This window comes from Apteryx rowi, unplaced genomic scaffold (assembly GCF_003343035.1).
Source record: "Apteryx rowi isolate R43461 unplaced genomic scaffold, aptRow1 scaffold_179, whole genome shotgun sequence".
Classification (NCBI taxonomy): domain Eukaryota; kingdom Metazoa; phylum Chordata; class Aves; order Apterygiformes; family Apterygidae; genus Apteryx; species Apteryx rowi.
The window spans coordinates 948,653-964,255 of record NW_020448074.1 but is presented as its reverse complement, the minus strand read 5'-3'; the positions used below and the strand labels follow the sequence as shown (position 1 = coordinate 964,255).

General features: G+C 36.3%; 1 protein-coding gene across 1 annotated transcript in view; it reads right to left on the bottom strand.

The window, feature by feature from the left end:
• Positions 1–1,549: 1,549 nt before the first annotated feature.
• The window catches only part of DACH2 (dachshund family transcription factor 2), a 164,132-nt gene continuing 150,078 nt past the window's right edge, over positions 1,550–15,603 (bottom strand). The window contains exons 10-11 of the mRNA XM_026061264.1: positions 15,011–15,076; positions 1,550–2,427 (exon numbers count right to left, since the gene is read on the bottom strand). Of these exons, the coding sequence (XP_025917049.1) occupies positions 2,390–2,427; positions 15,011–15,076 (104 nt within the window). The 3' untranslated portion in view covers positions 1,550–2,389. The remainder of the gene's footprint in view (positions 2,428–15,010; positions 15,077–15,603) is intronic.

Here is a 15,603-nt window from a genome sequence, read left to right as displayed (position 1 = left end):
TTAGTTAGTTAGATGTGCGCTCAATAGGATGAGTTGACACATAAAAAGCTCCATGTCTTGGTTTGTCAATATTTATCAGGAGCTACCTAATAAGGACTTAACAACAGATTCAGTTTCTGAAGTTTATCAGTTCCCCAAATCTCATTTGCCAGTACTTTGACATTTAAAACTATTCTGGGTAGGGCAAATGAGAAATCAATGATGTGCTCATCAACCCAGTATCACTGCAGGGTTAAGAAATGTTGATCAGCCATTGAGGAAAAAGCAGCTAAAATTGTTTTTATGAAGAATAAATAAAAATGCAAAAACTTTAACATCTCAAAGACTAACATATTTAGTTACATTAAATTTTGCTAAAATACATTCTACTAGAGAATTCAGCAGTGAGCTTTCTTCAAAATCTGCACTTCTTAGGAGTAATACCAGAGTTTGATTAATCAGCCACTTACTCAGAAACACTGTAGTATTCCAAGGAATGTGACAAGTCCTTTTTAAAAAAACATTTAGAAATAAGATCTACTCATCTCAGAGAATCTAGATGGAAGAGAATCTAAAATTAATAAATAATCCAATGTAGAACTTAAGTTCAGATGCTGCATTGTTTTAATCATACTTAAGGTTTTTAGGAAAAGTGCAGGAGCATTTGCAGCTCAAAGTGAATCTGTTTTCTAGTATCATTTAATTTTTTTGATTGTTTAATCATAAGGCAATGTGATTACTGCAGTTATTAAAACAACTGCAATAAAAATAATATGGAATAAAACACATCTGTACATTGAAAGGCCAGGTGGACTCTTCTGATAATTCATTTGATCACCTGTAAAACAGAGGCCCTCATATTTTCTTGAACCGGTACTTGGTTAAGCTAAAATGTATGTTTCAGGGAAAAAAAAAATCCGTTTTTTTTTCTGCTGTATCAGATAGTACAGTTTGAAACCATACTTTCAAAGTTAGCTAAAGTCAGTTAACCATGACCTCATACTGAAGAAAATCTAGCGATTAATATAAATGAAATCTTGAAGGCCACACACACACACAAAGTGTATATAAATATATATATTTAAATATATTTATATATTTAAATATATATAAATACATCTAATACTACATATATAATGCTATATATATAAAAAAATATATTTGAGGGAAATATATTCCCAATAGAATATAAATATATATATTTTTTTAATTGTATTTATTTAATTCACGGTGTGTGTGTATAAATATAAACATGCACATATAAACATGAGTTTATAAGTAAACAAGCTTTGTGCCTTTGACTCATGCATGAGAGAGTGAACATGTGATTACTAATTCCACTTGATTCAAACCAGATTTAAGTCACCTATTTTAGAAAGGAATGTTTTGGTTAATTTTAAAGTAAGTTTGGAATTTTTAACATGCAATAATTAGAAAAATGTTTAATACCAACCCACCCTCTTTATTAAGTAATTTCTTCAAGTATTTTTAATAGTGCAAAATACTGTTTTGTATTAGTACAATAACTATGGGAGTTCACAGTCAAAAAAATCTTAAAAGATTTCCAAAGTCAAACAAAAAAATTTTAATACTGTATTTTTAGCAAGAACATTTTTAACAAAGAATGTGTACTTTAACTTAATATGGTACAACAGAGAAACCATACTTAAAAGTTTCCATTATCTAACACTCTACTGCATATTCATTTTTTTCATCTTAAAAGACCAAAAGCCAAGCTGAACTGAGCATAAAAAAGCATCAATTATAATCCTCATATTACGTCAGCTATTAGGGTTTAGCTCACACTTTTGAATTGGTCATCTAATGAAAGGACAATTTTTACATCATTCTTTTAAAAAATGTACACACATTTCTTTTTAAAACGTAATATATATCGAGTATCTGCTTCAGTAAACAAAGCTTAATTTATAAACACAATCGAAACAGCTCCATGTTGAACAGTTTCAGTGATAAACTGGACTTGTATGATGTACAGCCAGTGAGGACCTTTGTGGCTTAAAATCATTGTGCCATTGCTATACAGTAATAGCTACCTCCTTAGAAAAAAAAAAGTTCTTTGGGGGGGGGAGGAGGGAAAGGGAATAATTCCTGTATGTGCTTAAAAATACTAAAACTCCTTTCTATCTCCTGGGACCTAAAAATGATCTGTTGCAACAGGCTTGGTTTGGTATGGTAAGCTTGTAAAAAGTCTCAATATTTCTTAATGACAATACGGCAGTTTTCGATGCAGCAACAGTAAATTGCTTGAAATTGTCCTTCAAGTTTCATGCTACAAATCCTGTTCTTCGCACAGTACTGAAGGCATCAAAGGTTTGAAGGGACGTTTTTCATGAACTATATAGTCTTCAAATAGTGATCATTATATATTTTTCAACAACAGGTGTTTCCTTCAGTACATAATAGTAGGTTTGATGTATGTTCTGTTTTCTGGAGGGAAAAAAAAAAAGAGAAGAATAAAGGTCAGTGACATACTTAAGCATATTATAATTAATTTCAACTCAGATTTCCTTCATTTTTTTCTGGACTTTTCTTTTCTCAAGCCAGATTATTATATCTACAAGTGACATAAACGATCCAGCATGTGAATATGTTTTACATCTGAAAAAAGAGGTATCTGATGACAAATGCCTTGTAAAGCCCTAGATAACTGAATTTGGTTTGTGTTACGCAGAGAAATGAGCCAGTTATCAGAGCACTGACTACCCTCTAACTTGATGGTATGGGTGCAGACACTTAGTTTTTCAGACTGGGCTAAATTTACAATAGTTTCTTGCAATCTTAATAAAAGTTTCAAGGGTCATTTGCTAAGTTTTTAACACACCTATTCCATTTTAATGTAGTTTTACAAGAACTACTTTCATGCATATCCCCGCTGTGTGCCCTGCTTAGGCTCTGCCACCCTCCGCAGCTGCAGGGTCACACTCCCACGCCAAGCCCCTTCTGGGCTCTGCCTGCCCCCCAACCCGGCACCCCAGCCCCAGGGGCCTCTCTGATCTGGCCTCCCAGGGCACTTGCCAGCCAGCATTTGCTTAATAGAGACTATAAATATTTTGATTTGGATTTTCTGTGGATTCCTTCCTTTATGACATGTTTTTCAGTTTGTTTTTAATCAAACACTCATTTTTCTTGTTTTTCATAAGGCAGCCTGTGATGTCTTGCATGTAAGATAGACAGAGTCACATGGAAATCAGCTGTAGGTAAGCGTTGCAATGTACCAATATTACATGCACAAAACCTTCTAGAGAATAGTGTGTTAAAATAAAATTACACTGCATTAAAAATGTAATAGAAATAAATCAATATCTGTTCTTTGGAAAACTGTTCTTTCATTCAGAAACCTCCACATTTCTTTGCAAATTATTTTTCCTTATTTAGGGAAACAAGTAGAAAGCCGCTTATTTCCTTCATAAAAAATATTCCTAGTTATAGTACCTATCAACTGTGGTTTTTCACATTAAGCAACTTTAAGCCCAGAGAAAAAATAAATATTAAAATGCCCACAGAAATGAAAGCTAACAAGAATCCATATTCTCGTTTATTATACAATGAATCATAAATTCACCAAGCTAAACCCACAAGTACTGATCTTGAAGATGATAGCAAAATGATAATATTGAGAAGCATTTTGTATAATGTTGACATCTATCCCATTACTGTTTTACATATGCCAATACTGAACACTCATAAGGAAAGAACAAGTATTGACCTGCTAACTGACACTGATCCTTGGAGCAATCTCAAAGTTTGCCACATTTCAATTTCAAAATGCATTTCAGCTATAATATGAGTGATTTATCATTTAGCAGTAGCTGTCAAAGTAACCTCCTAGATAAAACAAAAACATCTGGAACCATAAACAGAGGAGAGCAGTAGCTGAATTTTAATCCAAATCCGACATGTTCACTTCATTAGGAACAGGAAACAGCTAATTAGTAATTGAATGTTTCATGGTTTTAAGGAGGCTCATACTCTCCAAACAGAGATGATTTAATATGTATTTTGGATGTAAACAAGAATAAAGATCAGGAAGAGCTGGGGACATAACATCTCCAGAGGAATGTTTGGGAGCATGGGAACCTCCAAAGAAGTGACTAAAATTAGTTTCAAGCCTTTGGCTGATTAAAATTATTGTCTTACGATTTACTGGGGCAAATATTAAACTCGAGGGAGGGGGTAAGGAGAAACGCAAATCTTGAACATTGTGCTTTTTTTCTTTTTTTGTTTTTTCTCTAGTTATTAGGAAGTTTCGTGAGTTCTTTACATAGCAGGCTGTATATGATCTAGCCTATATTAATATCGTACTTCTAAAAAAAGCGTCTACTGAGAGAATCTGCAGGTCAGCATGACTGCACTTGAAAAATCATAGAAATATATAGAATATATTTACAGGCAATCCTAAAGGCTTAACTTTTACTGCAGTGGCTTTCATGTGAGTTGGTAACATAGTGGTTTTGCATTCTGCAGAGAAGTAGCCATCTTCCCAGACAGCAGGCCAAAGCCTTAAAGGTCACAGGGCATCTAATACCCATCAGTCTACTCTCTTTGAAGAACTGGGATCAGGAACCAGATTTACAAAGGTATCTTTCTGACTAACCATCTATATTGTGTGGGATTTACAAAATTGCTTAGTGCATTAGTCTATGTATTAGTAACGGATGTCAGCAGAAATGATGTAGGTAACTCACTTTTTTAACGGCCATTAGGCATCAGCTGCATCTTCTGATACCATGTTTGATGCTTGATATTTGTATAGACAGAGAAGGACAGAGAGACCATGTATACATGCACATTTAAAGTACCACATTGGGTGACCTAGATTCTATGACCAAATAAGAGATTAGGAACCCACAAATTAGAGATTAGGAATCCACATGTGCATTCAAAATAAGAGTTATTTGTCAAAAGTTACTCTGGGATTAGTAAAACAAGATATGATGGAATAGTCCTTTACACCTCCCTACATACACATTTTTTAAAGTTGGCTGATTATTTGTAGGTAGTGAGGGTGTTTCCAGGTTAAAAGTGCTCTAGAAGGAGGTTAGATCATTCAGTAGGTCACAATCCTTCCAACAGCTTGTTAGGGAAAAAAAACACAAAATGGAAAGACTTGCCATCTATGACATCCAGTTTCTGAAAAGCATGCACTACTAACACCAGCTAGAACCAGTGCATGCCTTTGCACAGCCACGAACAAAAATTCCCTCTCACCTAAGCAAGCAGCTTGAAAATTGTTAAAAAGCCATCTTTATTCAGCCACTTGAAATGCTGTATAAAAAGATAGAATGTAACATTCTGTGATTCTTTTCCCCAGTATTTTGCAAATAATTAGCCATAGTTGACCCCCACCTAGTCAAGTAGATTTGAAGATCAGCACTACACGTTCAGCCTGTTCTTCTCAAACACATATAGGGAAGGGAAGGTGTGAAGCAGCAGATACAATGCTCAGCTGGATTGCTGTATCAGCAAAGATACATGTTGGTTATGGCCATTACACCCTTCACTGGTTATACTTCATCAGGCCATTAATGACCTCAAGTAACCCACAGTGCAGCAGTTCTGGAAGTCACTTCGGATGTTTACAACCGCCCACCCTTCTCCCCCACCTCACACACAGGCACACGCATGCTTCCCTTGCTGGCGCCAGCGGGGCGAAATCCGCCTGTGCCTCAGCCATGTCCGGCACCGCAGCTGTACGGTTTGGTGAAGCCAAAGTTACAGCAGGAAATTGAAATTTTTAAGGAAGCTATGGAGGATTAGGAGTAACTCCATTTACCAGACTTATGATGCCAGGTAAATGATGATACCATAAATACGATACCATACCTTTATGATGCTTAAAGATTAACTAAAACCCAAGTTAAATGTTTCCTAAGCTTTTTTTTTTTTTAATTCTTGATATTTTAAATTGTATTTTATGTTATTTTAAAAAGTATTTTTCAAACTGAATAAGATGTAGTCAAAGAGGGTACTGTGGGATGCTTCTGAACGGACTGGCTATTTAACTTTGGAACAGGTTTCAGTTTTTCATTCATATTCCCTTTATTTCTCAAGGAAAGTTGAATGAAGGTATCTTGAATACCTGTAAGAGAGAAGCTAAGTACAAAAGCCCTAGAATAGTGTAGCCACCCAGGAGATACTATGGATCAATACACAGAAAGGGCATAGTTAAATACCTCCTTTTTTTTAGAAAGCTCTTAGTTAATCTCCAAAACACATTTTTGTTGCTGTGCAATAAACTTAATTTAGCATCAACAATGTCATACGCCAGCCACCTATGAGGAATTAAAGTGTTAAGAGTATCTTTGATACCAGTTGTATATAACATACAATATGATGTTGTCAAATTCATCTTTCTGAAGAATATTCTCTATTTTCTCAGTGTAGCTGCCTGCAAACTACATACCATTTTATAGCATTTTACTGTATTATATAGCAAAGATTTAAATAAATCTGTGTGCAGTAAATGTATTCTTTTATTAGGTTTATCCCTTAATCAAATATTCATTTATGTGGGCTTCATTCTATTAAAAAATGAAATTATACAAAGGTGAGCAAAAGTGTAGATTTACAGTAGCTTAAAGCGTAATCTCATTCTCTAGGGGTAATATTGACAATATAAAAACTGTATAAATGATATTCCCTAACACTAAAATATGCTTATGAGCCCCCTGTGCACGTTATACTGCTTTACAACCTACAGTGAGATGCATGACTGGCTTAATAAGCAAGACATTTAGAAAGGATTTTTTTCCCCTTCACAATGTATAACATGAGTAAAGATCTCACAATTTCTCTGTGAGCCAAAGCCTATGTTAATAATTGTAATTTTCCCTTGGGATGATGTTTTCTTCCCTGAGTTGTTAGTTCAGAACATGCACCTCTGGCGCTCTCTTTTAACCATAACATCATTTGTCTTTTTTTTTTTTTTTTTGGAAGGGTTTAAGGTCTGTATAAAAAGACAAATCCAAAAGCATTTGCTATATTTATTCATGTTTTTCTATTCTTTTTTTCTTTTTTCAGGCTATTTTCCCCCCTTACTCTCAGGGCAATCTGCAGACATCTATTTGAACTTTCTGAATCATTTTATTAGGTTTTGTTTGTATTGTCTTTGTTTTGAGTTAGTAATGCAGTTCTACTTGCATAGAAGTACTTTAAAATAAATTTTCCTCACAATTTTCATAAAAAAATACACCCTGATAGTGTTGGTGTGCTAATCCAATCAAGGAAGTGAAGCAACTTGAYGTAGCCAACCAGCTACAATTAAACAATACAGGTACATTTTGGAATTGTTCAAATAATTTTAGCACACTTTAAATTGGAGGAGAAAGGAAGGAAATTTGTGATCTGCTCCATAATCAGAAAATAAGGATAAATTTAATCAACTGTAGACTATTCATGCAACTTAAAAAATAAAAACCAACAATACACATTGCAGAGAATATGGGTAGCGTAGATCAGAAAATAAAATCCCACTTCAGCAATTTAGGCCAAAGAGAATGGGGAGAGCTGCTAAAATAAAGGTTAGGTTAGAGCTGAAAAGTGGTAGTAGTTCTGCAGACAGAAAACTAGGCGGGAGGGAGCAAGGTAGCCACATCCAAATCTGCATATTCCCAAAGGCTCTGCACAGCTTCCAAAGGGCTGACCCACAGGCTCCTGGGCGATAGCCTACGTGTGACTGGCCACGAGCAGCTTTCTCCACCCTTGCTACGCTATGTAAACGGAGTCAGCATTTCAGTTGGATCGGATCCATGCTGAGCTTGGCTGCAATGACACAATTAATATATGCTAGAAAATACAATGCCATAACATTAGATCTAAAAGACAAAGATGTCGCTACTTGGTTTGAACCAGTCCCTTATTTCCGGGGGAAAACTTCAAGGAACACAGTTTGTATTAGCTTCTGTTGTGGATGAAATCCTGCAAAAATCTCTTTCAGTAAGTTCTGAGTGGCCTGAAAGGCGGCTGCATCCAGACCTTTGTTAGTGGGATACGGACCATAGCAAATATGAAAAATACAGAAAGTGATCCCCTGACTACCATGAAAAAAAAAAGACCTGGCCTGCACCTGGGCTTTTTGCAGATTATAGAGGTTCTCACACTTTTTGGCTAGTCATGCAGCAGAATAACAACAGTGAGTAAAACTGATTTCTTTGCCCACTTTGTCAGTTCTCTAGCAAAAGTTCTCCCTCCCACCTATTTGCAAATATTTCCAAACTGAATAGTGAAAGAGGAAAAAATAATACAGTGAGTAGTGTATGGTTTCCTCTGGACTAACATAAAAATGTAAACAAGAGCTTTTGAGAGTTGTGGTACTAATGAAGTTTGATTTTCTTTCTTTTAATCTCTCACGCTCTTTCATATTGCCTCTTTTCCACCCTTGCAGATGTGCAGTCTCTGATGTCTAATACTGCATGAGCTTATTAACCTCTTCCTCAGGGGGAGCATTACCAGACCTCTTCTCTTTGCAGCTGCTTATTCCTACAAAATGGGCAGGATCTGTGGTACCTTACATTTCAATGTTACATCCTCCTGTATATGTGGAATTTTTTTTCCTCCCACTTATTTTCTACTTAGGACTATTGACTCCACCCTGTCAAATATTTCCACATCCTTGTGGAATCCAACCTGATAACTTGTACATAAAACAGGATTTATAATGAGTAACGATAGTCAAGGACAATACTACGTTCACTGAATACAAACTATGCAGATGCTGGATTGCAATTGTCAGTTTGAGTAAACAGGGAGATAACATAGTGGTTCCTGCTTAGGAAATATTCAAGCCTACAGACACTGAATTATTGAGTAAATGTTTGAGCCCTTTGAAAGAATAGAAAGCTTTGGACCTTCACACTCAGTAGTCTTCTGGGAAAACCCTTCCCCATCATTTGTTTCCAGGAAATCACAAGATCTCAGCTTCTTCCCTCATATGTATGTATATGTGTCTCTCTCCATACATAAAGCCTAAAAACATTCTGCATAAAAAATACAATCAGACTAAGATCAGTGACACCATTATTTTTAAAGCACTGCATCTGTATCACAGGCAGGAGAGCTATGCAGTGTGTTAGCACTGTAATCTCACGGCTAGGGACTAAAGAAGAGCCTTTTTTGGTTAGCAGCTAATGAGACAGGTTTCGCTACTGCATTGCCAATGCATGGATGAGTATGACAGTCTGGTAATTGCATAAGAATTACTGCAGGAGGCAAAGGGTCTAAAGAGTGTTTCTAGAAACGCTGCAAAATGACACAGCACAAGGTAACTAACTACTGGAGGTTTAATAATTCATATCAACCAGAGGAGGACATGCAATAGCGATAAAACATGGCTTGGACAGGAGGAAGAAGACCTAAGACTCAAATGAACAGGATAGCTAAGGACTTGCTCACAAGGGAAATACCAAGCCTATGTTTAATTTAAAGAGGAAGGAGCCCATCTCAAAGTTCCTAATCACAGGGTGCTGGTCCTGTTCTTATTTAAAACCATAACGGCTTGAATATTTGTTTCAGTGGAAGCAACAACAGGGCAACAGTGCTGTAACTTCCAGGATGCTGAGTTTGTCTCTTACAGTTGCAGAGTATGCTGAAATTCCTTAGAGTGGTTGGTTTCAGTGGGATTGCAGCATTTGGAAGGATAATTTGATAAAATAACAAAGAGGTTAAACCTCTTAAAAACACTACCTTCCTTTTCTGTCTCCTTTGCACCCTTTTTACTATGGGTTGGATTTTCAAACTGACTGGTTATATTAGAATATTGAAAAAATAGAGCGGGGGGGGGCCATGATTTTAAAAATGTTAACACTACATAGTAGAAAACAAGGTATGTTCCCAACTTAAGCAGTCCTTTACCTTTGGCAAAGAAATAAAGAAAAAAAAGTTATTCAGAGTTACTGACAGTCTTGTGCTATATCTCTGCCAAGTTATTTCACAAACTGCCAGGTTATTTCACAGACTTGTATCCTCCCCTTGCATGTATAGTGAACCACGTTTCCTTTGAACCGTGTTTTCACCTCAGAAAAGTCTGTCCTACTATGCTGATGTCTCTTTCCTGAGATTTGCAGTCTTTTCATTTTTTATAAATTGTTATCATCAAGTATTACGGTAACTTCTATTTTTTAAAATTTTAAGATAACATTGCTTTGCTGATTGTTCCAATATCCCCTAACAATGAAATATAGTAATACAAAAGTTAACTAAGGTATAAACATGCAAAAGGAGAAGTCTCCGTGCGATCATAAAATGATGTTATTTTCTGTTCAGCAGTTCATGTTACTGCTGTTCATGCTAATTAATTAAAGGAGCTGTTGCTGTAATGTGCAAACAGGGAATCTGAGAAACTGAGAGGGCTTTTAGGTCTCGGAGTGAAGTTAAGTCAATCTGGGCGCGGGCAATCAAATGTAATGAAATCACTTGTCAGTGCTAAGCTTGCAAAAACTGTGAAGTTTGACTAGGGAGTAAAAGGATTATAATTAGATTTCCAATAGGATAATAACTAAATGGCAGAGAGCAGTAAAGAGAAAATATTACTTTGTTAGCTAATGGTGCTGCTGTTCGGTTTTAGTTTTTATCAGCACACTTGTAGTTGTGCTAATTTAATTTGCTTTTATCAGCAAAAATGCACTACTCAAATGGTACTTGAATGTCATTTGCAAAAATCATTGATCTGAAGGTGCACTTAATGACACCCAGTATGTTTATTTTATGTGAAACGGAGATTAGTTGATAAAATGGTTGATGCACTATCTTGCTGGCCCACAAGTGAGTTATGGAAACAAGAACAGAAGGGTATCTGTGTGCATGCAGCCCCCTTTCCTTCAGTACTCAGCTACGCAGGGGGCATCATGACTACAGCAACTATTACTTTTTTATTTTGTCAGCTAAAAAGCTCCTCTCAGATTAAGCTATGCTGGATGAGAAGACTAGGTATATGGAAGATGGAAGGTATTAGACTGTAAAGTTAGAAAAAGTATTAGTATTGTATGCACAAAATTTCAGTTCAATTAATATACAAAGCATAGAGAAAATGAATCAACTTAACAGAAAAGATTTATAATGCATATCAGAATTGCAATATATGAACAGCTTGTGTTAATAAAATCATTTTAAGAAATGAGCATAAAATATGATATGACTTAATCACTGTAAAAGGTGGTTGTGCAGTAATTTTTGTAATTTTCCTTTAAACCGTCTTAAGGAGATAGTGACAGTGGAACTAATTGAATTTCAAAGCAAAGGCACTGTGTGAATGATAGATTTCTGTCCAGCAGAGCTATTGACAAGAGAAAAAGAAAGGTCTGCATTGATGCTAGAGCTTTTTTCTGTGCACTAGAGAGATATTTTGAAAGCTTGAAAACAGCTTTGTATTAGGGTTGCATGTTTTGACCCTCGCTCCTCCCAATGCCCAAAAAACAAAGCCAGCAAATGAAGTGGGCAATGAAGGGAGTGTGTTCAAATTGTTGAAGACTAAAGGGTGATAGTAGCTGTCAAGTTTTAAAAACCATTATCAAAGGAAAATAGAATACAAAGATATTATAGTATCAGCATGAAGAAAAATGAAGTAGATGGTGCTACAGGACAAAAACGCTTTGAAATCTAAACAAGCTTAACAGAGAGTTTTTCAGAAACCTTATCAGCTGAGAGTGCTTTGTGAAAGAACTGGCTAAGCTCATCACACTTTTAAATATGAGCAGGATTATCCTATTTGAATTGTCAGAGAAGTCTGTGTACATATTCATTACTGCGGTGAAGACAAAACACGATTTGCCACTGAAGAGTAGCAAGAGCATATCGGTAGACTACAGGAAGTGTAGGAAAGTTCTTCAGTTCTTTCTGATAAGTCAATGGTGGTTGGAAGTGGCTAGGCATCACTGTCCCCATGGTTTTTTATAATCATTTTGATGGAAAAATAGACAGATTTGAGCCAATGCTAACAGTTTGCTTTTTTCCTCAATTAAATATGGAAATTAAGAAATTAGCTTCCTTTTTATACTAGATTCAGTCTAGATGCACATTTGACTCTTAGAATACTTGTGGAAAGAGCAATGATCTCAGCAGGTATCATAAATAGCATCATAAATGTTAGGAATATTTTTATTTATCAAATTTAAATGCACATGTCTCAAGTGCTTATCCAAAATTTTGACTATTTCTGGCACTAAAGATTTTCACATTGCAATGTTTAGAGCACCACTCTAATGATATGTATAAATATACACATACATTCATATGTATATATATACATATATACACAGATGTATATAAAATAAGTAAAATTGTGATTCTCCTTCTCTGTAATACATAGTATATGAACCTAAAATCACAAAAGAAACAGAAACAGCAGAAAAAATCTTTGCAAGGTTTCCTGTATAGGTGACAGAACCATCTTGATGAAGATTGCCTGACATTTATCGTTAAGAAACCCTGCTCCTTACAGGTTTTTTAAACTTTAATTTTGTAGTTTTAAACAGAATGGTCAGCTATTTCCAAGAACAAGACTAAGAAAAAAAACAGGGTTTTACAGTAAAAGTGGTTCTAATCACTCCTTTGCTGCATCTGGGACTCAAAATATTAGCTGAGGTATGGACTTCATCCCCTTCGGCCAGATCAAAACCTATGGTAAAATTATGATCTGTATACATGGAAAGACTTCTGACTCCAGCACATGACATTGTCTGCACTGGACATCCTCTCTCCAAGCCTGCCGAATACTGATCTTCCTTGCTGAAGGGTTGCTGTAGGCTGATTCAGTTGTGCAACTTCTCTTTCATACTCCTAGGTCTAGAGCATGATAAAGGAAGCGGCCTGATTCAAATGACATAAGTGTGGAAAAGTGAGACTAGCAAGGAAGTGTCACTGTGTGCCTGCAGTTAGGGCAGAGGATAGGACAAGCACAGAGCCTGGGTACGAACAAGGCGACCGGCAGAGGCACACTAGATAAAAACAAACAGGCATACGAAGAAACGAGGATTTTCTGGAAAGACAACACAGGGTAAGAACAAAGAGAAGAGGAGCAGAGGTAGAAAAGAGAGACCAATCTAACAAATAGTTGGATTTGTGGAAGATAGGGATATAAGCATATGGATGTGGATGAGCAAAGAGATTGCAGCCAGGAATCCTTGCAGGGCGAGTGGGGGTAGGGGAGATATGGAAAGCAACATGAGAAAGAGGGACATGGTATGACTAGCTGTCACAAGGGGGAGATTGGGACTCACATGCCAAAACGACAGGAGCTTGGTGCTGGGGGAAGAAGGAATTTGTCAAGGACAAACCAGTCAGTAGGGAGGGACCAGAACTCCCCAAGACACGAGTCCTGGATGGCATGATGCGCCTGGGGCTCGCTTGCTGAGGAGACGTTCAGCTGAAGAAGCAGTGGCAGGAAAGAGGACAGGACCAGAACATGCTCTGTTGATGGCTCTGATGATGTAATTGTCCAAGCCCCACCGCCCAGTGTGAGGACTGGGTGCAATTGTGGCTGAGGGACTAGGGGAGTGGAGGGACAGTCTCACTTTCTTAATTTGTCATTGCAGGTGTCTGAACTCAGAAATTACATAATCCAAACTATGACAAAAGACCAATTAATAGGTATGCAAGATCAAGCCCTCAACAGTTGAGAAATGCTAAAAAGTTATGTTTTTGTGTATAATCTTACTGCAGTCCTCTTCTGTCTACACACAAGAGGACTATCTGTAGTTACCTAAACACACATTATATTTTGCCCATAACAATTACATGATTCAGTACAAAGGCTGAAAGGCTCTAAGAAGAAAGAGAGTTATATTGAAACATGCAGCTGTCTTCAGGCTGCTTTATAAACCAGTGCAGAAACTGAATGTTGTGTAATGAACATGGCGAAGGATTGAAGAGAGAAAAGGTTTTGTAGAAAACCAACACTATAAAACTGGACCTTCTCCAAACTCAGAAAGTTTCAATGTTACGTTGTTCAAGTTGTTCAGAACAAATATTTTCACAGGTGATTATTTTCTGTTTCTTTATCTCTGGAGGCAAGCAGCCAGAATATGAGACCTTGTGATCTGGCCTACAGGAGAACCAAGCACCACAACTGTAGCTGATGTCAAAACACAACAATGTGTTTTAAACATATGAAGCTGGGGAAAATGCTACTGTACTCAGAAAAATCCACTTCTGGGTGTCTCAAATAGGCTTCCAATGGTAACGGAAATATCTGATGTTAAGATCTCTGTATCTCAGCTGCCCATCTATAAAATGATTATACAACTTCCTTACTTCATAGCCCTACAGTTAGAATGCATTGATGATTATTTGGCAAGCACTCAGACAATACATAAATGTTCTGTATTTACAGTGAACAATGAGGAAAATGGAGTATTACATAATTGCTCATCACATGAATATTATCATTGCTTTGCACTGACAGTTTATGGAGGGCACTCCCTCTGGAAGAAAAAGGCATGTAATCGTAGAAGAATACATACAAAAAGGTGCTGAATTGAGTCTGCACTGGGAGCTTTGGTTCTAGCAATACCTGAGACAGAGTTCTCTATAGCTCAGCGGTATTCTTTTAATTCTTTTTGGTACATGCGTATTTATTTAAATGCATAACTAATATTTCTTTTAAGCATTCTGGAACTTCAGTCTTGCTATATTTGCCTTCCTAGTGATGATTTCCAGCATCTACGGTTTATGTATTTTTTGAAAACACCTATGATCTTGATAGGGCGGTAAGGAGCAGAGCTAGAATATTTTTAAAAAATAAATCATATATAAATTCACTTTGGGATTAAGCCCATATATTTGATCGCTAAATACGAGTCTCACACCTCTATTTAACCAATTTAATTCCTAATCTTGTAAAATATTGAACTTACAAACAATTTCTATGCTGAACAGGAAAACAAAATTAATAGAAAGTTCTGTAATTTATGTTTGTCTTTAAGTAGGAAAACAGAGAAAAAAACATTCTGTATTTCATTTAGCTTTTAATATGGCATATGATAAACATGTATGTGATGGGATGAGGTATATACTGCACCTTGCATTGCTGCACTGTCATGTTGGGTTCCATTGTGTTCTATTTCCATATCTGGGATTCCAGCATCTGAAAAATGTGACACCTAAGATTAATGCATTTCCCTTTGTCCTTCTCTGATGCATCTTTAGAAAAATGTTTACAGCAAAGTGGGGTGATCTCCAAGTTACGTGGTCTTGCATAAAACATTTAGGCTTCATAGAGTTTTCAGTAGTAAATCATTTTGAAAATGTGGAAACATTATTGGTCTCACAGCAAGTTATTTCTTACATGCTTCACATTCGTCTGATGATCAGAAAATAATCAACAATATGCCAATGTGATTCTCTTTTGGAGAATGTGGGCATCTGACATATGAAAGATAAAAGCAGAAATGAAACTGTGATAATATTAAACTAGATGGACTCTCCTAGCCATATATCTGCAAAGTAAAAAATTAAAGAATACAACCAATGCCAGTCAATATATGCCGATGACATGAGTTAAAGCTATGATATTATTATCAGCTTCTTAGGTTATATTTTATATTATTGTCTTAAAAAATATTCTGAGGAATACTGTTGTATATCATATGGCCACAAAAGCCTCTGGCTGTT